The sequence below is a fragment of the Rhinopithecus roxellana genome, chromosome 13 (assembly GCF_007565055.1).
Source record: "Rhinopithecus roxellana isolate Shanxi Qingling chromosome 13, ASM756505v1, whole genome shotgun sequence".
NCBI lineage: Eukaryota > Metazoa > Chordata > Mammalia > Primates > Cercopithecidae > Rhinopithecus > Rhinopithecus roxellana.
In genome coordinates, this window is record NC_044561.1 from 85,540,869 (window position 1) to 85,566,175 (window position 25,307).

Below are 25,307 nucleotides of genomic sequence, written 5' to 3' on the forward strand. Positions count from 1 at the left end.
TTAAAATTCAATTCCTGTTTTTAAATAAAATTATCCATTTTTTCATACAAATTTTTTGCTGAAAGATATTTGACACCATATTCATCTAAGGGTGTGACTACGGTTTCTGGGTGGTGGGTTCGGGAGTCATTTCTCTTGCATTTGTCCTGTTTTCTGTTCTTGAACCACTGTTTATAATGGGAGTGTATCATTACAATTAAAAACACAAATGAGGACTCAGAGCCTGGGCATAGGTGGAGAGGATGTCATTTTCCCCAGGGGGTGGGGGGCAGCGATGAGGTTTGTGTCTACAGGAAGCAGGCGCACCACTCCTTGAGGCAGTTAGAACTCTGCTGGGCCTCACATTCAGTGGCGCCACAACAGCAGATGAGCCACCTCTGAAACTCGGCTTCATTCTTGTGCATCAGAAGGAATTGTCCCAGCAGGATGTAGGCCTGGGGAGGGGATGAGGCAGGGAAGAAAGTGGGAAAGGTTATCATAAGCCAGTTCAGATGAGCTCTTCCTCCCCAACCACCAGGGCTCACGTGACAATCAAAGGAGGGGGAGCAGGGCAGATTCAAGGGAGCCTGTCAGTCCCTGAAGCCCTGACATGGGTCTTAGCCCCGGTGAGAGCTAAGGACAAGTTAAATGCCCATCTCTCAGGGCTGGTTTGCGGGCCGTTCAGCCTGGAATGAATCAGACCCTGCCCTCCTCGAACTTTAACAAGCACATGAATCATGTGGGAGCTTGTTAAAATGAAGGTTCTGGAAATCTAAGTCCAGGGAGAGGCCTGCATTTCTAACATGCTCCAGGCTCCTGCTGATCCAGGGACAACAGTTTGAGTAACCGGGGCCTAGCACACTCAGACCTCCAGTGAAGCATTTCTCTTAGAAACACATACAAAGCCCAGACAGAGTAAGAGCCGTTCCCGCCCCACTACTTCTGCAATTGTTTAGCACGGGGTTTCTTCTCTTTTCTTTTGTTTTCTTTTTTAACACAGAGTCTTGCTCTGTCACCAGGCTGGAATGCAGTGGTGCCATCTCAGCTCACTGCAACCTCCACCTTCCAGTTTCAAGCGATTCTCCTGCCTCAGCCTCCCAAGTAGCTGGGATTACAGGTGCCCGCCACCATGCCCAGCTAATTTTCATATTTTTAGTAGAGACAGGGTTTTGCTATGTTGGCCAGGCTGGTCTCGAACTCCTGACCTCGGGTGATCCACTTGCCTTGGCCTCCCAAAGTGCTGGGATTACAGGCGTGAGCCACTGCGCCCATAGCACAGGGTTTCTAAGCCTTGGCACTATTTGTATTTTGGATGCTTGAAATGTTATGGGGGGCTGTCCTGTGCATTGCAGGATGTTCAGCAGCACCCCTGATCTCTACCCATGTCAGTGACACCCTCCCTCCCCCACCCGAGCAGTGACAATCATAACCATCTCCAAACATTGCCAAACGTCCCCTTGGGGGCAAAATCTCCCTGGGCTGAGAACCACTGCACATGGGGCTGACAGATGAATGGCATCTTAGCATCGATTTGTTTTTGCAAACCACCTGTGTGATCTCAGGCAACTCATGTAACCTGAAGTAAGAACCCACAGAACCTGGATCTCAGTTTCTGCACCTTCCTAAGGCACATGGTGTGCTCTGCAAATTAAATTAAGTGAATTAAATGGGAAGGCATTCAAAAAATGTAAATTCCTCTCTCATACTGGGAGCTGTAGCCCTATAGGAGGAGCATAGAAGGTTTGAAACATGCTAAACCTTGGTCACCTTCCCCTTCCTGAGTCTCTATGGATGAAAAATACATGGAAGATACACACTCAATGCACCGTGATTTATATTTCTATGGCATTCTCAAGCTTTCTAGCTATTAATACTTGCCCCCAAGGCTTCTAATTCATTTTTTATAGTTTTATTACACCATTATTGACAAGGTACGAGGACCACATGGAGGAAGGGAATTCCCAAGGCCATGTAGCCAGAAAAGAGCCAAGTCACTAAATGGTGGAGGCTGGAGATCTCAGGTCACATTAAACACCCATCTCTCAGGGCTGGTTTTGGGGGCTCTCCAGCCTGGAACCAACAAGAACCAGCGTCCACCCATGCCCGAGTTCTGGGCCCTTTCCAGGAAAACCCACTGGTGTCTGTTTACTTTTAGTTATGTAAAACTAAGTTATGCTCATCTTAACCAAAAACAGCATATTTTTTAAGAAGAGAAATTAAATAAAAGCTGAATCCCAGTCATAAAATATACCCAAGCATTGAATTTGGGGGGTTTTATTTTTAGTCATGGTCCAGTTGTTGACAAGAGAAAAAAGCCAGGTTTTTGTGGTGATTTTGAACTGCTACTTTAATCTTTTTTAAAAAAGCAATTTAGTTGCTTGGCATGATCTCATTTTACTTTATCAGCATCCTCCCATTTTGAATGGTTCATTTTACTGAGATGTATTTAAATTAATGTTTTTGAAAAATAACATTTATTAAGTGTTAATTGAGCCAGTAGATGTAGGTGTGGGAGATGCCAAGGGGAAGGTAACAGAAACAAGAGACATAGAGCTGTGTCCAAGGAGAGAGAACATTGATAACAATTAACAATAATTAATAGTAAGTGGTTTACACAAAGCTTTCTCCATAAAGAGAAACGTTCGTGATAATACTTAATAATAATGATTAATGCTAAGTAGCACTTTTTAGCACTTCTGTCGGCCACATGCTGCTAGACACCTGACATGTTTTAATCCACCTGATCCTCATATGCACTCACCCGTCTCATTCCCCAGGTGGAGGCACAAGTCTCCTGTTTTCTTCTGCACTATTCTTGCATGTCCCAGCTGTCTGCAGTCTGGCCTGGAGGCGAATGCATCCCCTGCCCATTTTAGAAGTAGCACTGCCGGCATCAGCTGGCCTGTTAGTGAGAGCCTCCACGTACCCACAGGCTCAGCAGCCAGGATGCCTGGGAACATGTGGACCCTGGGCAAACCTTCCAGGAATGCTACAGGAAGAAGGGCCCCATCTTGCAGCCTTTGGAGCCAAGTGGCAACCTGACACTCCCTCCTCAGTTTTCCCTCCTGTCTCCCTGTGGCATCGTCCAGGAGGAAAAGTTGACTTCCCTTCTCCCTTCATCCCTGAGCACTTCACCCTGCTCCCCAGGGAAGCTGGAGTCGTGGGCTCCCATCATGGCCCTGCCAGATGCCTGCTTGGTTTCTCCCCCAGCTCCAGAAAGCCCCCTAATCAAGGAGAAAAGATGCTGCCCCTTTCCCTCTGTGGGCCAGAGCTCCCCAGAATTCAGTTACTGGGGTGGGAGGGGTGACATAGAAACACAGAAACCCTGAGCAGATGTCCCTGTCCTACCACCCTGTACAGTGGCCGTGGCCATGGCCAAGCCAGGGAAGTACATTCCTTCCTGCAGCAGTAAGATGAGGGGCTCAGTTAGGCGCAGGGGCTCACGCCTGTCATCCCAGCACTGTGGGAGGCTGAGCGGGCAGATCACCTGAGGTCAGGAGTTCAAGACCAGCCTGGCCAACATAGTGAAACCCTGTCTCTACTAAAAATACAAAAATTAGCCTGGTATGGCGGCAGGCGCCTGTAATCCCAGCTACTTGGGAGGCTGGGGCAGGAGAACCCGGGAGGCGGAGGTTGCAGTGAGCCGAGATTGTGCCACTGCACTCCAGCCTGGGCAGCAGAGTGAGACTCTGTCTCGAAACAAACAAAATAAAGGATGGGGGCTCAAGGGCAGGATGCCCCTCAACTCCAAGTGCAAACAGTGAGGTTCCTCCAGGGGCCGGCCCCCAAGCAGGGGAGGAATCACCCTCCAGTTTGCAGTGCCCACTCCTTGCTAAACAGCAGCAGTTTGAGCCTATGCCAGGGTTGGGTTCCCTTGCATCTGAGCCATGTTTTCACACAGCGCCTGGTGCTAAGAGTCCCCCCAGCTGGTTTAACACTTGGCTCTTGGAATCTTGAAATTTTTACTAAATTTCTTTTTTTTAAATTAAATACTTTTCTTTCTTTCTTTCTTTCTTTTTTTTAAATGGAGTCTCCCTCTGTCGCCCAGGCTGGAGTGCAGTGGCATGATCTTGGCTCACTGCAACCTCTGCCTCCCAGGTTCAAGCGACTCTTCTGCCTCAGCCTCCCAAGTAGCTGGGACTACAGGTGTGTGCCACCACGCTTGGTTAATTTCTAGTATTTTTAGTAGAGACGGGGTTTCACCATGTTAGCCATGATGGTCTCGATCCCCTGACCTCGTGATCCGACTGCCTCGGCCTCCGAAAGTGCTGGGATTACAGGCATGAGCCACCGCGCCCGGCCTACTTTTTTTTTTTTTTTTTCCTAAGAGACGGGATCTCATTCCATCACCCAGGCTAGAGTTCAGTAGCGTGCAGTAGCTCTTTGCAACCATAAATTCCTGGGCTTAAATGATCCTCCCACCTCAGCCTCCCGAGTAGCTGGGACTACAAGCATGTGCCACCACACCTCCTAATAAATTTGAACTAGAGGTCTCACATTTTCATTTTACAGTGGGCCCTAAAAATTAAATAGCTGGCTGAGATCCACACTCATTAAAATGCTCAGTCCTTACCATAATGCCGGGCCTTGTCAAACAGAGATAAGCTGTCTCGGCCCTCTCTTGTTTTCTAGCTGCTTACAATGCCCTCTGCCCAAGTCCGCAGGTCCTGAGCACCTGTGCTGAACGAACTTCAATCACCACAAGACTCCATGGTGCAGTGACACAACTTTCTCTGATTCTCTCTCGCCAGTCGCCTAGGTCTTCATGTCATTTCAGGTTTAAACTCTTGTTTTTTTCTCCTCCTCCTCCTCCTCCTCCTCCTCCTCCTCCTCCTCTTCTTCTTTGAGATGGAGTCTCACTCTATTGCCCAAGCTGGAGTGCAGTGGCACGATCGCAGCTCACTGCAACCTCCACCTTCCAGGTTCAAGTGATTCTCCTGCCTCAGTCTCCCAAGTAGCTGGGATTACAGGCGTGCGCCACCATGCCTGGCTAATTTTTGTATTTTCTGTAGAGACGGGATTTCATCATGTTGGCCAGGCTGGTCTTGAACTCCTAACCTCAAGTGATCCTCCCAAAGTGCTGGGATTACAGGCATGAGCTACCCCGCCCAGCTTAAACTCTGTGTCTTTAGTGCGAACCCTCACTTCAGGGAATGTTTACCCCTTCTTCCTCCTCCCTGTCTTTTAATTTTACACTAAGAAAATTATTTGTTTATCTGAAATTTAAATTTGACTGCACACCTTGTATTTGATCTGGCAACCCTAGGCAGAAAAACCCCAAACTTACGTGACTGGCCCCTTGTGGGGCTCAGACACCAGTCAGTGGAGCACAGCGCGTCACCGCTCACCCAGTAGAGTGGACAGAAAGGAGGTGGAGCCTTCAGAGGCTTCGCTGTGGAGACCTGGGGACATGATGGAGGCAGGGCCTGGCCACGCTGGGGCCTTCTGGTCCTGAACTCAGTCTCGCTCCTGTCCACCAATGGCCACGAAGCAACGGAGGGAGGAGATGGGAAGTCCCTGAGCATGGAGAGTCTAGAGTTGAGGCTACGGCTGGCTGCAGGCAGACATGCGAGAGAGAGCAGAGCCCCGCCTGTAAGGAGGTGAGGGCGAGAGAGAGCAGAGCGAGCCTCTCAGGTAAGGAGGTGAGGGGGAGGGAGTCTAGAGCCTCGCGGATAAGGAGGTGAGGGCGAGAGAGAGAGCAGAGCAAGCTACGCCAGTAAGGAGGTGAGGGCGAGGGAGAGCAGAGCCTCGCAGGTAACGAGGTGAAGGCGAGAGAGAGCAGAGCCTCGCAGGCAAGGAGGTGAGGGCGAGGGAGAGCAGAGCCTCGCAAGGCAAGGAGGTGAGGGCGAGGGAGAGTAGAGCCTGGCAGGTAAAGAGGAGAAGGCGAGGGAGAGCAGAGCCTCGCAGGCAAGGAGGTGAGGGCGAGAGAGAGCAGAGCCTCGCCGGTAAGGAGGTAAGAGCAGTCCGGTGAGAAACACCTTCCTCAGTTTCAGTTTCAGGGGCAGACGGCACAATGGCTTAGTGTCCAGACCCTGCAGCCTATCCGCCCAGATTCAAATTTCATCTCTTTCACCCCATGTGTGATCTTGAGCAATCCACATGTGGTCTCTATGTGCCTCTACTTTCTTTTCTTTTTTTTTTTTTTTTTTTTTTTTTTTTTTTTTTTTTGAGACGGAGTCTCGCTCTGTCACCCAGGCTGGAGTGCTGTGGCCGGATCTCAGCTCACTGCAAGCTCCGCCTCCCGGGTTCACGCCATTCTCCTGCCTCAGCCTCCCGAGTAGCTGGGACTACAGGCGCCGCCACCTCGCCCGGCTAGTTTTTTGTAGTTTTTAGTAGAGACGGGGTTTCACCGTGTTAGCCAGGATGGTCTCGATCTCCTGACCTCGTGATCCACCCGTCTCGGCCTCCCAAAATGCTGGGATTACAGGCTTGAGCCACCGCGCCCGGCCGTGCCTCCACTTTCTAATCAGGAAAATGGAAATGAAATAGTATACTTTGTAGGATTGTTTTTTACAATTAAATGAGATAAATATACGTAATGCACTTAGAGGTGCTTGACATGAAGCAAATGCCAAATGTTGCTTCTATTTCCTCCAGTCTCATCCTCTAGGCAGCTCTTAGGAGGAAGATTTAGGCTCAAGGATATGGCTTTATAGCGTCTGCAAAGAGCATTGAACCAAACCAGATTCTCTGCGATGCTAAACTTACTTCTGCACTGTGGGAGAACTCAAGCACAGAGCCCTGTCCCACAGTTCTGCATTCAGGGGATGTCTGGAAGTTCACCTACCCCTAGGTGGGGTTTTCACAGGGAGAAGAGAAGTACAAAGAACACAGACCCACCCTCTGCCTCCAAGGAACTTAGGGAGAAAAGCAGAGGCAAGTTGTGCCTCTAACATTTTGTGGACTCTTGGGGCATGTGCAGAAAAACTAGAGTCGACCTTTATTTTTTATTTTATTTTATTTTATTTTATTTTATTTTATTTTAAGATGGAGTCTCCCTCTGTCACCCAGACTGGAGTGCAGTGGTGCAATCTCAGGTCACTGCAACCTCTGTGTCCTGGGTTCAAGTGATCCTCCCACCTCAGCTTCCCAAGTAGCTGGGACTACAGGCATGCGCCATCACACCCAGTTAATTTCTGTAGTTTTAGTAGAAACGGGGTTTCACCACGTTGGCTGGGCTGGTTTCGAACTCCTGACCTCAAGTGATCTGCCTGACTTGGCCTCCCAAAGTGCTGGGATTACAGGTGTGAGTCACCATGCCCAGCTAGAGTAGACCTTTTGTCAGATGTCACAACAAGGGGCTCCCACCAAAAACCCAAACTGCTCAGAAAAAGGACCCTGTTGGATGGGGTGGCAGAAAGAAGGCTTCCCAGGGGAGGTGGGCTGTGAGTAGGGTCTTGAAGGGGATCAAAACCTGTTTCAAGAGAGGCTCCAGGTTAGCAGGAGAGTGGTTCGCAGACAGTCTGGCTGTAGTATAGGGGTCAGGGATGGGGTGGGGGGACAGAGAATACAAGACAGAGCTAGAGCCAGGCACAGCAAGCCTCATTGCCATGTGCACCATTAATTTTCTGTTTCCATAGTTCCTTTCTCCCTTACAGCTCTTTCGCTCTTACATCTAGAGCAGTGCTGTCCAGCAGAAATAAGTGAGTTAGCCACATACGTGATTTTGATTTTCCTAGTAGCCACAGTAAAAAAGGGGAAGGAAACAGGTGAAATTCATTCCAATAAAATATTTTCTCTCATATTTCCAAAATATTATCATTTCAACATGTAATCAATAAAATAATTATGGATGAGCTATTTTACGTTCCTTTTTCGGGCTAAGTCTTTTTTTTTGAAGTTCCATTTGTATTTTTTTTTTTTTTTATACTTTAAGTTCTAGGGTACATGTGCATAATGTGCAGGTTTGTTACATATGTATACTTATGCCATGTTGGTGTGCTGCACCCATCAACTCGTCAGCACCCATCAATTCATCATTTATATCATGTATAACTCCCCAAGGCAATCCCTCCCTCCTCCCCCCTCCCCATGATAGGCCCCAGTGTGTGATGTTCCCCTTCCCGAGTCCAAGTGATCTCATTGTTCAGTTCCCACCTATGAGTGAGAACATGCGGTGTTTGGTTTTCTCTTCTTGTGATAGTTTGCTAAGAATGATGGTTTCCAGCTGCATCCATGTCCCTACAAAGGACGCAAACTCATCCTTTTTTATGGCTGCATAGTATTCCATGGTGTATATGTGCCACATTTTCTTAATCCAGTCTGTCACAGATGGACATTTGGGTTGATTCCAAGTCTTTGCTATTGTGAATAGTGCCGCAATAAATATACGTGTGCATGTGTCTTTGTAGTAGACTAATTTATAATCCTTTGGGTATATACCCAGTAGTGGGATGGCTGGGTCATATGGTACATCTAGTTCTAGATCCTTGAGGAATTGCCATACTGTTTTCCATAATGGTTGAACTAGTTTACAATCCCACCAACAGTGTAAAAGTGTTCCTATTTCTCCACATCCTCTCCAACACCTGTTGTTTCCTGACTTCTTAATGATTGCCATTCTAACTGGTGTGAGATGGTATCTCATTGTGGTTTTGATTTGCATTTCTCTGATGGCGAGTGATGATGAGCATTTTTTCATGTGTCTGTTGGCTGTATGAATGTCTTCTTTTGAGAAATGTCTGTTCATATCCTTTGCCCACTTTTTGATGGGGTTGTTTGTTTTTTTCTTGTATATTTGTTTGAGTTCTTTGTAGATTCTGGATATTAGCCCTTTGTCAGATGAGTAGGTTGCAAAAATTTTCTCCCATTCTGTAGGTTGCCTGTTCACTCTGATGGTAGTTTCTTTTGCTGTGCAAAAGCTCTTTAGTTTAATTAGATCCCATTTGTCAATTTTGGCTTTTGCTGCCATTGCTTTTGGTGTTTTAGACATGAAGTCCTTCGGGCTAAGTCTTTAACACTGCAGGGTATGTTTTATATTTCTAGTACATCTCAGTTTGGACGAGGGCACAGGCACCTGCGGCTGCTGTCTGGATCTAGATCCTCAGGCCACAGCTGATTGCCCCTGGGAAGGGCAGATACAAAACACCCAGAAGAAGGCCATCACATATGGCTTTTAAGCTCCTAAAGAGGCTTAGGTAGATCCATGGCAGAATCAATAGTTTTGAAAGTCCTGACTTAAACCAGGAGCCAGAGACCAGTTTATGCCATAAACTAAAGCTCTGGGGAAAATGGGGACAGGCAGTAAGAACAGTCCCCTCCCAGCACCCCACATCTTCCATTAAAAAAAGCTGAAAGACCTGTGCGAGAGGAGGAATGGAGAAGGTACTCGATGTAGGGGTTGGTAAGAGTTTGAGAAGGGGACTCCCAGAGAGGTGACAGGACATCCGGATAAGTCGGGGGAGAGGGCGTGGTACTGTGTCATCTCCCCCAGGGCATCTAGCACCCTGGGGTCTCTGGAGAGAGCCGATGGCTGAGTGAGGAGCCCAGGGAGGTAAGTGTGAGGGTGGCCCACAGGCCTCCATTCCAGCAGGTGCACAGACAGGGTACAGAAAGGGCTGAGAGAGCAGAGCCCATGGGACGAGGCCAGGAACGCTGTCATAAGCAAGGGTGGAACCCAAGGTGGCTTTGTGCACAGCCAAGAAACTGAGGCTGAGCCCCAGCCTGGGGTGGGACGGGGAGCAGGGGAGGGTGATGGCTGCACCTTGGCAGAAGCCAGCAAAGACAGGAGGTCGCGTGAGGCCGAGAAAGATGTCCCTCTCTTTGCCAGGATTAGGTCTCCTGCAGGCAAGGTATGAAAATACAAGAGGCCGGGCGTGGTGGCTCGTGCCTGTAATCCCAGCACTTTGGGAGGATCACTTGAGCCCAGGAGCTGAGATCAGCCTGGACAACATGGCGAAACTGTGTCTCTACAAAAAAAAAAACACCAAAACCAACCAAACAAAAAAAAAAACACAAAAAATTAGCTGGGCATGGTGGTGCATGCCTCTAGTCCTAGCTACTTGGCAAACTGAGGTGGTGGCTGCGCCCAGGATGAGGAGGTTGCAGTGAACTGAGATCACATCACTGCACCCCAGCCTGGACAATACAATGAGACTGTCTCAAAACAAAAACAAAAACAAAAAACCAAAACAAAATTAAAACCACCAAGAGCCAGCATCTTTATTGGCTGAATCTGAGAACCCTGTCTTGCCAGGATCTGCCCGCCCGGGATGCTGTCATTGCTGGCCCTGACTTCAGATGGGTTCTCACCCTGAACACTTGCCCATCTTGGAGGGGCCACATCTGGGTCTCCTCCTGGGTCTCACTACAGGCCCCGCCAGACTCCAGACCCTGATACGGGGTCTCACTGCCAAATTTAGTCTAAGCCTCCTCCCTGCTGGGCATAACCACCTGGCCATGGATCTTCTTGTGCAATGTGCGATGGTACAATCCACGGTTGCTCCAGTCCTCACCTGGGAGCGGACAAGGCACTACTCCTCGGAGCCCTTGTCTCCTCATTGATAAAGTGGAGAGAGGGACCCTCATCTCAATCACAGGTGTGGGCGGCTCAAAGCAAAGAATGCAGGTGACAGCCCCAGTGCTAGTGCCTAAAATTAGCAGCTCTAGGAAAGTGCTCACTGCACTGTCCAGGAGGTCATGGACACAAGAGGAGCACATCCCCAGGGACCCGGCTGCACACAGACAAACGGTCCCCACAGCCCTGACTCTACAGGCAAGTTTTCAGATGCCTGACATTTTTCCATTATTCATTCATTTTTTGTTCTAAAACCCACCCACCTATAATCCTCATTTAAAGCACAGTTAAGCTATTCGTACACACAGACTTAAACTGGAAAAGGCAACACTACAGAGACAGAAAATAAACCAGTGGTTGCCAGGGACTGAGGCTGGTGAATATGAAGAGCACAAGGGAATGAGTATTTTGAGTAATGGGATTGCTCTGTGTCTTGACTATGGTAGCAGCTGCATCACTGCATGCATGTGTCAAAACTCTTAGAACTATGTACTACAAAGGGTGAAATTTACTGTATGTATGTCAATTATACCTTAATAAAAACATTTTTAAAATAATGAGTATAGCTGAACAACAACAACAAAACCCCACAATTATGGACACGTTTAATCAATGGTGTTCGACATCAGAAGAGTGGTTACCTCTAAGGATAGGGGATAGCCTTGGCCAAGAAGAGGCACAAGAGAACCATCTGGAATTTTGGAGACATCTGATTGCTAGACTTGGGTAGTGGGTACATGAGTGTACATATATGTGTAAACATTCATTGATCTGTACCCTTTTTATCAATACATATTCTCCTAGGTATGTTACATCACAACAGGAAAGTAAAAAGAACAATTATTTCTTTTTTTAAAAAAGGAATGTTTTGCTGGGCCTGATGGCTCCCACCTATAATTCCGGCCCTTCAGGAGGCCGAGGTGCATGGATCACTTGAGTCCAGGAGTTTGAGACCGACCCGAGCAACATGCCAAAACCCTGTCTCTACAAGAAATACAAAAAATTAACCAGGCGTGGTGGCACACACCTGTAGTCCCAGCTACATGGGAGGCTGGGGTGAGAGGATTGCTTGAGCCTGGGAGGCAGAGGTTGTAGTCAGCCGAGATGGCGCCACTGCACTCCAGCCTGAGCAATAGAGTGAGACCCTGTCTTAAATAAATAAATAAATAAATAAATAAATAAATAAATAATAAAAGTACACAATTTTTTTTCATTTAAAATTTGTTCCCTAGGGAATGGTTCTCCCTCCTTCATCTGGAAGGAAAGAATCCAATCTATCCAATAGGGCGCTTCCGTTTCTGACGATAGCATCTACTGGACATTAAACTGGCTCACAGATTGGAGCGTTATTCCGAATATTTACCGCTAGTGCAGAGCAGTGGGGTAATCAGAAAACCACGGCTCTCATGGTTCAGATTTAGATGCAAACCAAACTAGTCATCGGTCATGTGTGCAGTAGTTCCCAGCCTCTTTGGCTGTTTCTGTAACACTGTCCTGCCTGGTAGACTGACTTGGGGCACTGAGGAGAATGAATAGCAACAGCTCTGGTTGGTGCCTCTCCTGACCGGGTGTGCCATGTTCTGTGAGTTCACAGCCTGCCTTGTCTATGCTCACTCTCTTTGCATTTTCTTTGGGACTGTCTCATCCTCTCCTGAGGCCCTAAGCAGCTTTTTTAAAGCCCCACAAAAACAAACAATGACATAGAAAAGGATATTCCAATTCCACTGGATATCCTTGAGGTCATTCTTGGGCTGAGAGTGACATCATAGAATAACTCACTCTGGTGTAGACCACAGGCTCCTGTTTCTTCACTTGCTGTGGCCAGGCTGATGCCTTGGCAGGGGCAAGCGAGATGCCATGGGTCCCTTCATGGGGGTGTGGAGTGCACCTAAATCACCCATTCTGACAGTTCGCCTCAGACCCCGGCAGCTAACCTACTTCTGTTGACCCCTGAGTGTTTGAACACCAAGTGAATCATGCCCAGCCCAGCTGCACTGAGCTGAAACCATTCTGTGTGTATGTGCCCATCATCTGCAGGCCCTTGAGGCTGCCCGAGTATGTGGGGTCAATAGCATGAAAGCATGTGGCACCCCGCCAAGCGGCAGCTTTGCTCTCTGATGGCCCTTCACAGGGACACGTGGCAGGAACTGCCATCTGGCAGGACTAGGGGAAGAAAGGTAGGGAAGAGAAGTCAGAGAAGTAAGAAAGAATGAATTACCTTGTTGATACCTTTGGTGACCAAATTGATTGCGAGCTCATGGCTGATGCCATCCACCCAGCAGACATCCTTTTCTCCAATGGGTTCAGAGAGGAAGGCTCTCAGCCTGGGAGACATGTGGTCCATCTCCTGCGACAGCAGTGGGGAAAGAGGAGGATTAGCAGATACCTGACTGCTCCCAGTGTGCATGGACAATGGGGAACTCCCTCAGCCCACCAGGGGACTGGGGCAACAGATGGCAGAATTCCTTCCGTCATCCAGCATTTCCTGGGGTCTGCTAAATGCAGGTGCACTGGCCTCCACTAAGGCCTTCACACATCCATTCCTACCTGGATGGACCAAGAGAAGACTAATGATGGCCACAGATGAGTCGAATAAATTTCCACGAAAATAGTGTGCTTAATATTAAGAACTGCAGTGGGTTCTTTCCAACTCACTCCATTCTAAATGCCTAAAGCAACAACTTGCTTCTCTTAGCTAATTAACCCACCTTCTCTCTTAACCACCCAACACTTTAGTCATACTTTTATTTCAGTGTTCATCACACTCTATAATAGTGTAAACTCGCTAGAAACTCTTCACACTGGCTCAAATCGTAAAGAACACATTCTAGAAATCCAAAGCCTGCAGGTGGCAATGGGTCACAGCTCCATTCCTTGGGGATTCTCCAGCTTTCCCTCCTTGTGTTGGCTTTATTCTTGCCTGGCTCCCCTCACAGTGGTGAAAGAGCTGCTCCGGCACTCATCGGTCTCACCAACTCCACCTCGAAAGAAGGAAGAGAAGATGGCTTTTGCTTAAGTTGCCTCATTTGTTGCCTGTGCTCCAACTTTAGCCAGATAAATCAGCTTCCCCAAACAGCAGGACTTGCTCATCAATTTCCTGCAACTTTAGATTGCAGGCCCCAGGGAAAAAGACTCTCTCTCTTAGCAGAACTATTTTCATCCCTCTCCACTTTTAAATGGACCACCATCTCCCAGGAGTTGAGTCTCCTAGGACCTTAATGAAGACTGCCAGAGGTAGCCAACATCCTGAATATTTCCTGGAAGATCTCGAAATATCATGGGCTCCATAAGCATTAGGTCTGCATGCCAGCAAAACTGGCCATTTTGTTAAATGAGGGTTACCATCTTCCTAGTTTTTTGTTTTGTTTTGTTTTTGTGATGAAGTTTCACTCTTGTTGCCCAGGCTGGAATGCAATAGCATGATCTTGGCTCACTGCAACCATTGCCTCCTGGGTTCAAGCGATTCTCTTGCCTCAGCCTCCCAAGTAGCTGGGATTATAGGTGTATGCCACCACGCCCGGCTAATTTTTGTATCTTTAGTAGAGACAGGGTTTCACCATGTTGACCAGGCTGGTCTTGAACTCCTGATCTCAGGTGATCTGTCCACCTCGGTCTCCCAAAGTGCATTACAGGCATGAGCTACCGCGCCTGGCCACCATCTTCCTAGTTTGATAGAGACATCTTTGCTGCTCTCTGCCTGAATGTCTCTTAACCAATCCACATTTAAGGTTTGTTCATTGTAGCATCCCCTTCCTGGTACAAAATTCTGTGCCAGTTTGGACAGTTTATGATGAAAGTATCAGAAAACTCAGTGTAAATCAGTTTACATAATAAGGAGGTGTTATTAGCACATACTACCAAAAAGTCCAGAAGTAGATCAGATGTGGCTTGAGCAAGGCTCCAACTGATTTCCCGGCAGCTCTCTTGACTCAGTCTTTCTTTGTGAATGGGCTCAGTCCTCAGCTCAACTCCTTTGTGGAAGTAACTGGGCTGCAGCATCGCTTTTGCAAGCCACAGCCCTCTCCCCCAAAGAAACACAAAGCTGTCTTTTCCTAGAGGCCCCCAACAAATGCCCTCTCTGGTTCAAACTGTAATATGCCAACCCCTAAAACAAAAATTATGGTCTGTGTGTTCTACCTCTGGGCTCAGCAAGGGAGTCAGTGCCCCTCAAAGCCCATGGGTTGCAGGGGTGGGGCTGGGGGAACCAAAATCAAGATAGTTCTCCTGTTCCTGGGGATAGTTACCCCATACCATATGGGACTATGTTACAGGAATGACCCAATGTCCTCCATACATTCCCCAGTAGATCACGAGGCCCCCAAGGGCTGCAGCTGCCTCCTAATGGCCTTTGCTCCCCACTCCAACACCAGCCCCTCTGCCGAGCACATGGCAAGTATTCGATGACATAAATGATCAGGTGCATCCAACGCCTCCCTTTCACAGCCCCATCCCTTCTCCTGTCCCCACCCTCCCCATTCTCCTCCAGACCTTTCTATAAAGTCGAGCTCCTTGCCCCAAAGTATGTTTTGTAACACTTCAGAAGACACTGAACTCTCCCAGAAGAGATGAATCCAAAGGCACTGATTTTGGTAGTCAGGGGGCTCCTAAGAAAAGTGGCCTTGATGTGTCAGCAGATTCTAGGAAGTGGAGCAAAACACATGAGAGGTTGTTCAGGGTCCCCTGACTCTGTGGGTCTTAAATCCACAGATGTGTGAGCCGAGGGCGTCGACCTCTCTTCAGCGGCTAAATAGGAATCTGTCTCTTCATCTGTGAAAATAATGTTTCGTAAGTACAAGATGGTGTTTAACGCAGGTGTTAACAGGAGAACGCCTCAGCACCCATGGCTTTATGGGATGATGAACTGGGGATTGAGAATTGGGATTGATGAGTTGGGTGAGAATCCAGAATTTCTAAGCAAGGAAAAGCCTGAAAGTCTCATGAGCTGCTCTGCCTTTGCTGAGGGAAAATTCCATTCACTATCCATGCTGGCCATCTGTTAAGTTAAACATCTCTGCCTATGAAATCTAAGAATAAATGGAAACTACAACATTGCTATCAATGCATCAGCAGCATCAAAGACGGGTAATGGTTAGTAACACCTTGTGTGTGTTTGCTTTTCTCACACACCTGATCTCACTTTGATCCTTGCAACACCTCTGGGGCAGGGACATAGGCAGTGATTTTTGCCTTCCTGGGGTTCTCCAGCAACGTCGGAGATCAGAATGAAAAGGTCTTCACATTCTTTACCACTCCTTTGGCTGCAACAGTGGTGCTCAACTGGGGGCCATTGGCCCCCATCCCCAGGAAACACTGGTAATGTCCAGAGACACTCGAGTTGTCACACCTGGGAGGGGGGAAGGACTATTGGCTCTAGGGGGCAGAGGCCAGGGCATGGCATCCTGCCATGCACACAACCACCCCACAACAAAGAATTATCTGGCTCTAGGTGTCAATAGCATACAGGTTAAGAAACCCTGGGGGGCCGGGCACGGTGGCTCAAGCCTGTAATCCCAGCACTTTGGGAGGCCGAGACGGGTGGGTCACGAGGTCAGGAGATCGAGACCATCCTGGCTAACACGGTGAAACCCCGTCTCTACTAAAAAATACACACACACACACAAAAAAGAAAGAAACCCTGGGCTACAAGTAATGAAAAATCCTGCCTCATGTGGTCTGAAACAATAAATACATTTCTAATCTCATATAACAAGAAATCCTTTGATGAGGTGGACCCAGGATCTTATCAGTCAATAACTCTGTGTGAACAAGGGCCAGGATAGCTGCTCCCAAGGTCCCAAGATGCCTCCAGAATTTGCTTGGGTCCCATTCCAATGTGCAAACTTCCAAAGAGGCTGGGCGTGGTGGCTCACGCCTGTAATCTCAGCACTTTGGGAGGCTGAGGCAGGCACATCACTTGAGATCAGGAGTTGGAGACCAGCCTGGCCAACATGGTGAAACCTCACCTCTACTAAAAACACAAAAATTAGCCAGGTGTAGTGGCATGCGCCTGTAATCCCAACTACTCGGGAGGCTGAGGCAGGAGAATCACTTGAACCTGGGAGGTGGAGGTTGCAGTGAGCCAAGATCACGCCACTGCACTCCAGCCTGGACAACAGAGTGAGACTCCATCTCAAAAAAAAAAAAAACTTCCAAAGGAAGGAGAGGCCTTTTCTTCTTGGGCGTCCTCAAGGGGAGGCAACCTCTCCCAGAAACTCTCCAGTGGAACTTCCTTTAGTTTCATTGGCCAGAACCAGGCAACATGCCCACCTGTAAAGCAGCCACTGGTCAGGGGAGTGGGACTGCTATGGAGGCGGATGAGGTGAGCCCCCTCTGAAACATGAGGCTACTCAGAGAATGTCAGTTTCTGTAGGAAGGAAGGAAGGAAGGAAGGAAGGAAGGAAGGAAGGAAGGAAGGAAGGAAGGAGGGAGGGAGGGAGGGAGGGAGGGAGGGAGGGAGGGAGGGAATGAATGCTGGGTAGGCAAACAACAATGTCTGCTACATCTTCTGATCTTCTAAACCCTGCTCTAATATTTGGTTCATGACAACTCTAGCACTTCTCAAAGTTGAGTGAGTGCACGCACCACCTGGGGGTTTTTTGTTTAAAAATGCAGGTGCTGACAGCAGGTCTGGGACAGGCGTCAGATACTGTGTGTGTAACCAGCTCCCACGAGAGGTGACGCTGCTGCCCACAGACCTCACTTTCACCGGCAAGACATTCATGATGCCACTTACTCTTTGTATGTTATTGCATTAATTGTGGTAAAATATATCTAACATAAAATGTCCCATTTCAATTATTTTTAAGTGCACGGTTCAGTAATGTTAAGTGCATTCACATTGTTGTGCAACCAATCTCCAGAACTCTCTTCAACTTGCAAAATTGAAACTCCATACCCATTGAACAGCAAGTCTCCATCTCTCCCTGCAACCCCTGGCAACCACTATTCTACTTTCTGTTTCTGTTAAAATGACTACTCTAGATACCTCATATAAGTGGAACTTACATATAAGTGGAACTGTGTAGGACTTGCCCTGCAGATAATCTGAAAAGAAAAAAAAATTTAAGTGGAATTATATAATATCTGTCCTTTTGTGTCTGGCTTATTTCACTTAGCATAATGTTCTCAAGGTTCATCCATGCTGCAGCATGTCTCGGAATGTCCTGCCTTTTTAAGGCTGAACTATATTCTATTGTATGTACACAACACATTTTGTTTATTCTTCATCTATTGATAGATGTTTGCATTGCTCCCACCTTATGGCTATTGTGGATAATACTGCTATGAACATGGGTGCACAAATATCTCTTTGAGAACCTGCATTCAATTCTTTTGGGTATATATCCAGAAGTGAAATTGCTGGATCATATGGTAATTCTATTTTTAATTTTTCGAGGAATTGCCATACTGTTTTCCAAGCAACTGTACCAGTGGCACTTATTCTTAAACTTGACAGCACATTAGGCCTCACATGGGGAGAGTTACAAATTACTGATGCTTGGATCCCACCGTCCAGAGTTTGATTTCATTAGCATAGGGTATGCCCTGTACATCAGAAGTTTTAAAAACTCCCCAAGTGACTCAAGTATGTTGCAAAATTGGAGGACCATGTCTTGTCCTTTGCTTCTATCTGATAAAATTCCAAGCAGAGTTGCTGGGATGATGGGGTTCCAGCTAAATGGGCCTTAGTGGTGGGATCTGCAGCGTCTGTGCTGCCATATGGCGCACACTCGCAGCTCCCAGGCTGCATCTACCCCCAAATCACCAGGCGCATCATGTCCTCATTAGCCATCAATAGGAAGACAACTATGACCCCAATGGCTTTGAAGTCAGAGAACTTCAGAGCAGACAGACCTCAATAACAAGCTGCTCCTCTTTTTTTTTTTTTTTAATTAAAAAAAAAGATCTTTACTTCAAAGGAAATTTTACCTGGAATTCCTTGATATAAAATAGATCAAAGCAGAATTACTCTCTGTTGACTTGGGAATGAGAAGAGGGCACTAGAGCCCCCCAATATATGATGTCATCCCCATGCCCCCCTTGTGCTCCCCAAAATCCTTCTCTAATCTAGCCTAAACCGCTCATTTCTCCCATAAGAAAACCAAGGCCCAGGAAAGTAAATAACCTGTTCAAGACAATGCACCTGGGCCGAGTGTGGTGGCTCACGCCTATAATCCCAGCACTTTGGGAGGCTGAGGTGGATCACCTGAGGTCAGGAGTTCAAGATCAGCCTGGCCAACATGGTGAAATCTCGTCTCTACTAAAACTACAAAAGAAAATTAGCTGGGTGTGGTGGCAGACACCCGTACTTCCAGCTACTTGAGAGGCTGAGATGGGAGACTCACTTGAACCCGGGAGGTGGAGGTTGCAGTGAGCCAAGATCAAGCCATTGCACTCCAGCCTGGGTGACAAGAGTGAAACTCCATCTCAAAAACAAAACAAAACAAAACAACAACAACAACCATGCACCTGGCAAAGCACACTAGCTCTCCGTCTTCCAGGGGAGCACCCCTCTTCTAAGGCATCCCTCTTGTAACCCTGGGTGAGCTGCAGGGTTGGGTGCATTATGGACAGCTTAAGCACTTGGCCATCATACAACAGAACTAAGCAGATGCCTCAACATAATCCTGCCCTGTAAAAATTCTTGTATTACAGGGTGTTCTGTCAATGACCCTACTGCATTTTGAACCACAAAGTCCTGTTTGGGGAGAACACAATGGCAGGGAATGACCACAGTCAATTCTGGTTTTAGATGCTTAGAGAGTCACCTTTTTAAAAAAGGAATAAAGGAATCAGTAGAATTTAATCTCAGTTCCCAAAGGAATGATCTCCCAGTTGCAAATGTTTGACATCCTTTAAGGTTATTTTTAAAAGCTGTGTGACAGGTCTTCATAAGGAGGTGATCACAAATATTCTGTGATCGCAGAAACTGTGAGATTATCTTATTTTCCATGTTTGCTTTATATTTAGACACATATGGTATTGCCTACCCTAGGAAAGTGGGATGTTAATACTTAAAATTAGCTTTTTTCCCTCACCTATTATAGAGGGTAGTCACAAGGTGTATTACAGGGGTTGGGCAGGGGAATCTGCACCTGTGGGAACATGGTTGAGACTGTTGCTACTCACATTTTGTTTTATAAATTATCCCACATGACATATTTCTTTTGGAACTTAATACCAAGAATAAAGCATGCCTTTCAAAATTGGTATATTTCTACCTTTATGATAAAAAATAATTTGTAAAGATCTTATTTCCCTTTTTACTTGGGCTACTAGGAAGCTCTGAGCTAACCCTAATGACGGTATAGGGAAACTAGCCTAGATGAACAGCTCTTTCACTTTGTAGTTAAATTTGCTTCTTTTGCTCAGTGCCTTCATTTTCTGTTTCTACTTTTATTTTAAAACGTAGATTTATATATTCAAAGTACTGACATCCTTTATTAAAAGCTACTTTATTACATAGTTAACACCTCAAAGATATGGAGAATATAAGTATCTCCCAAACCAAGCAGATTCATAGGAAAACAGAGCATCTACCCCTATGCCCTGGGAACACTCCAGTCTTGTAGCACCAAGCGGCAGGGAGAGCATGAGGGTAAGAATGACCCCAGGGTTGTTCCTTGGAGGCCTGCTGTGCCTTCAGTCTGCAGTGAGAGGACAAAGGGACCTCTGCACTGATGGAGTAAAGCCCAAAGGAGCCCAGATGCTCACCCCTCAGAATCTGAAGGAATACTATCTGTCAATGCTGCTTCCTGGCTCCCTGTACCTCTACCCACACTCCCCAGAGTTGCAGTTTCTCCCTTCAAATGACTAGTGTTCTCCCTTCAAATGACCTGAGAAAGAATGAAAATGAGGGTGGCTGGCCTGGTGCTGTCACTCACTCCTGTAATCCCAACAATTTGGGAGGCCAAGGCAGGAGGATCATCACTTGAGCCCAGGAGTTCAAGACCAGCCTGGGCAACCGAGCAAGACCCCGTCTCTCTTTTTCTTTTTTTTTTTTTCTTTCTTTTTTTTCTTTTCTTTTTTTTTTTTTTTTTTTTTTGAGACGGGGTCTTGCTCTGTTGCTCTGGCTAAAGTGCAGAGGCGCAATCTTGGCTCACTGCAACATCTGCCTCCTGGGCTCAAGAGATTCTCCTGCCTCAGCTTCTCGAGTAGCTGGGACCACAGATGCACACCACCCCACCTGGCTAATTTTTGGTAGAGACAGGGTTTCACCATGTTGGCCAGGCTGGTGTTGACCTCCTGAGCTCCAGTGATCCACCCTCCTCGGCCTCCCAAAGTGCCGGGATTACAGGTGTGAGCCACTGCGGCTGACCTGTCTCTTTCTTTAAAAAAACAAAAATAGAAAGGAAAGATGGGTGAACCTGGGCAACATGCCACAACCTCGTCTTTACGAAAATTACAAAAATTAGCCAGGCATGGTGGCACACACCTGTGGTCCCAGCTACTTGGGCAGCTGAGGTGGGAGAATTGCCTGGGCCTGGGGAGGTAGAGGCTGCAGTGAGCCATGGTCTCACCACTGCACTCCAGCCTGGGCATAAGAGGGAGACCCTGTCTCAAAAAAAAAAAAAAAAAAAAAAAAAAAAAAAAAGAAGAAGAAGAAGAAAAAGAAAAAGAAAAGAAAAGAACAGGGGTAACCTTCCTATAACACTGAAGGTTGGACTCTGAGGAGCCCTCTCCCACCTAGGCTGTTAAAGGTCTGAGGAGACCCTGTCAGGCTGCACTCATACATTGGAGGGAGAAATGCCCCCCATTTTGGAGGGAAGCTCATGGCCTCAAGAGCTTCCACAGGGCTCCATTTTGTACAATCCACTCAGGAACTACTTTTCAGGGTGTACTATGCTCACCACAGTATCCTGGGGTGGGCAAGTGACCACCCCTCACTTTCTTGGGCCATGAGTCACTTTCTGTGAGGGCTGCTTGGCCTGAGCCTGCTGTGGCCATGGTTGCCACACCTGTGGAGAGCTCAGCTGAGAAAGAAGCCCGTGTGGAGGAAAGCAGCTCTGAGAGAAGGGAAGAGACAGATTCCCCAATAATCATTTGCAGGCCTGGATTTAGACATGCCTGAAGGCGCCTACCCTTGGACTTTTCAATTATGTCAAGCAAAATACACAAAATAGGCATTTTTGCTTACCTCAGTTTAAGTTAGGATTGTGCCTTTTATAACAGAGTTCTAACTAATGACCCCTAATACTCATCACTCACTCACTCATCCAACAAGTGTTCTGGGCGCACCCTTTGTGTACCGAGCACTGTGCTGGGCACAAAGGCTTCCCCATTCCACCCAGAGGGATGGGGCGGGGTCAGGCCCATGGCTTAGGTATCAGGAATGAAACAAACCACTTTCCAAAGACCATTAATGCTCGTTGTTCAAAAATAAAACAATATTTGCCTTCCTTGCCGTTAGCTCCGATTCTGCAGTGGGAAACAAGATCTTTTCTTTCTCTGCTCCTTTGTTGGTTGTCTTACATATGGCCCTTTGATTATACATCCTTATCTTGATGGGTCTACAGGTGATGAATAACCAAATACATTCAACAGTTCCTCAGACATTCACTGAGTGCCATCTGTATGCAAGGCCTTGAGCTAAGTGTATGAACCCTCAGGACAATGTCTTCTGCAGATACCACTCCCAGAGAAAACAGAACCAGCCCACGGCAGGGCACACCACACATGGTGTACTAGCCATAAGGAGGCATTCCCAAAGGCAGGGCTCACTTTTTCAGGGAACTAGGACGGAGGGGGTGGCTCAGCTTCATGGACTCTGGGTCTGGAGGTTCCTGTTAACTCCTGCTGGAGGAGCTGGCCTGAAGTGCAGTAGGAGATCCTTGTCTGACCTTAGCTCCACCAATGTCCAGCAGAGCGATCTTGGGCCAGTCACCTCCACTTCTTATTTATAAGATCAGCGTTGAATTCACTGACCTCATCCTTCTGGTTCCTTCCTACATTTTGTCTCTGTTCTTTTACAGTCTCTAGATGGTATAAAATTCATACAGGTCCACAATCCCTAAGCTACCATTTTCATATCCCAAATGCTCTGAAATCCAGAAATTCTTTTTGGGGGCATAGGGCGGGGAGACTCACTTGGCAGCGAACGCTGGCCTGAACTGACATGAGGCTATTTATAGTCTTTATTATCCCAGTTAGTGTGAATATTTATACACTCCACCACAGGAATATTAATGGGTTTACAGGGTGCTGAGCCAGGCTCCACTAGGAATGTTCTGTAATATACAAAAGAGGCATCACATTGCACATTTAAAAAAAAATTTTTTTTTTGAGTTCCCTAGAACTTCTGGCCCCAGCAATTCTAAGTAAGGTTTTATGGATGTGTGCTAAGATGACTGTGCCTGCAGCCAAGGCAAACTGCAAGGATCCATGAAGAAGCCAGCTTGTCTCCCAGCTTGTCCAACTTCCACCTTTCTTGTCCCATGATTCTGTCTCCCTAACCTTTGTGAATAGCATTGTCTCTTGTCTATAAAATTCCATCTAGGCTGGACATGCTTGTCTGATAGTGGTTCTAGCTAGGACTGTTTCTGGTAGCATTTTTCCTTCATGACAATATTCCCTTCCCTTTGGGGCCCTGTTAGCTGCAAAGGATCAGAAGCTGAGGAAATAAAATAAGTCATATAAAGAATGGATAAGCATATTAGTTCACCTTCCATGGATGAAATATCTACATTTGTAACAGATGTATTTTTTTCACCTTTTATTCTTTTTCTTTCTTTCTTTTTTTTTTTTTTTTCTTTTGACAGAGTCTCACTCTGTCACCCAGGCTGCTGGAATGCAGTGGTACAATCTTGGCTCACTAAAATCTCTGCCTCTTGTACCTAAGCCTCCCAAGTAGCTGGGATTATAGGCACCTGCCACCATGCCCGGCTAATTTTTGTATTTTTGGTAGAGATGGGTTTTCACCATGTTGTCCAGGCTGGTCTTGAACTCCTGACAACAGGTGATCTGCCTGACTTAGCCTCCCAAAGTGTTGGGATTACAGGCATGAGTCACTGCACCCAGACCACTTTTTGTTCTTAATTGTGGTAAAATACACAACTTAAATTCTTACCATCTTAAGATTTATTTATTTATTTATTTTATATTATTTATTATTTATTTTTTATTTTTTTATTTTTGAGATGGAGTCTCACTCTATCACCCAGGCTGGAGTACAGTGGCCTGATTATAGCTCACTGCAGTCTCGAACTCCTGGATTCAAGCAATCCTCTCGTTTCAGCCTCGTGAGTAGCTGGGACTACAGGCACGAGCCACCACACCCAGGTAATTTTTTAATATTTCAGTAAAGATGAGGTCTTGCTATGTTGCCCAGGCTGGTCTCAAACTCCTGGCCTCAAGTGATCCTCCTGCCTCTGCCTTCCAAAGTGCTGGGATTACAGGCATGAGCCACTACGCCCAGACTATCTTAGTCATCTTTAAGTGCACAGTGCAGTAGTGTTCAATGTATTCATGTTGTGCTAATCTTCAGAACATTCTCATACCTAATACACAACAACTCCCCATTTCCCCCTCCTCCTAGCCCCTGACAAACACCATTCTACTTTCTGTCTTTATGAAGCTGACTACTCTAGATGCCTCATGGAAGTGGAATCACACAGGAGTTGTCTTTTGGTGACTGGCCTATTTTACTCAGCTTGATGTCCTCAAGGTGCATCCATGCAACAGGATCTCTCTCTCTCTCTCTCTCTCTCTCTCTCTCTCTCTCTCTCTCTCTCTCTCTCTCAATCTTTCTTTATAAGATGGAGTCTTGCTCCATCACCAGGCTGGAGTGCAATCATAGCTCACTGCAGCCTTAAACTCTGGGGTTAAGTGATCCTCCATCTTCCCGCCTCAGCCTCCTGAGTAGCTGGGACTACAGATGTGCACCACCATGCTCAGCTAATTTTTAAATTTTTTTGTAGAGGTTGTGGGTCTCCCTAAGTTGCCCAGGCTAGTCTTGATCTCCTGGCCTCAAGCAATCCTCCCTCCTTGATCTCCCAAAATACTAGGATTACAGGCATGAGCTACTGTGCCTAGCCAAGATTTTTCCTCTTTCTAAGACTAAACAACATTCCACCGTATACAGCACATTTTGCTCCTCCATTCATCCATCATGGGAACCTGGGTTACTTCCACCTTCTGGCCATTGTGACTAATGCTGCTATAAACATAGGGGCACTCTAACATGTTTCTAAACCTCTCAATGTATACCCCCTTATGAGCAGAGCATTTTGATCCCATCTTTCTCTGCCATTATAACCCCACAGAGAAGGGGAAAGCAATGTTGGCTTGAGGGAGAAGGAGTTTCCCCAGAAGAGATGAAGGGAGAATCTACCTTCTCCGCCCCACGGATTCTAGAAAGAGGAAGAAGGCTCACCTCATTATCCACACTACCCTCCCAGGGAAGGTGAAAGAGAAAAGAAAGATGAATGTTCATAGGCATGGGGCTTGAACTTCCCTACCTGAACAAACATCCAGAAGTGGGCAGACTCTTTAGATTCCAGTGGGTAGAGTTGGGAAGGTTGTCGGGCTGTGGGAATGGTGCATGGGACTTGGTGGCTTGCCTTCCGGGACTTGGCAGGAGATGACAACAATGGTCACTTCTGAAGTGTCTTGGGCAGCAGTGTAGCAGCAGTAAACAGTGGCTGGGAAGATAAGCTTGAGCCAGTGCCCTTGGCTTTTTGCAGCAAGAAGTTCAGGGCATGATAGGGCAGAAGATGCTTTAAGGCCTGAGGGGTGAATTGAAGCCTGGAGTCAGGATGAAGAAGTCCCATGCATGGGGACCATACAACCATGGGCAAATGACCAGGCCACAGGC

At 47.0% G+C, this 25,307-nt stretch overlaps 1 protein-coding gene across 2 annotated transcripts in view; it reads right to left on the reverse strand.

Moving 5' to 3' along the window:
* Positions 1 to 229: 229 nt before the first annotated feature.
* BANF2 (barrier to autointegration factor 2) overlaps positions 230 to 25,307 on the reverse strand; it is a 37,298-nt gene continuing 12,220 nt past the window's right edge. Inside the window, exons 2-4 of one of the 2 annotated variants that reach the window (XM_010381479.1) lie at positions 14,984 to 15,132; positions 12,714 to 12,842; positions 230 to 434 (exon numbers count right to left, since the gene is read on the reverse strand). In XM_010381479.1, the coding sequence (XP_010379781.1) occupies positions 288 to 434; positions 12,714 to 12,839 (273 nt within the window). In that variant the 5' untranslated portion in view covers positions 12,840 to 12,842; positions 14,984 to 15,132 and the 3' untranslated portion in view covers positions 230 to 287. The remainder of the gene's footprint in view (positions 435 to 12,713; positions 12,843 to 14,983; positions 15,133 to 25,307) is intronic. The other variant, XM_010381480.1, reaches the window with a different exon arrangement.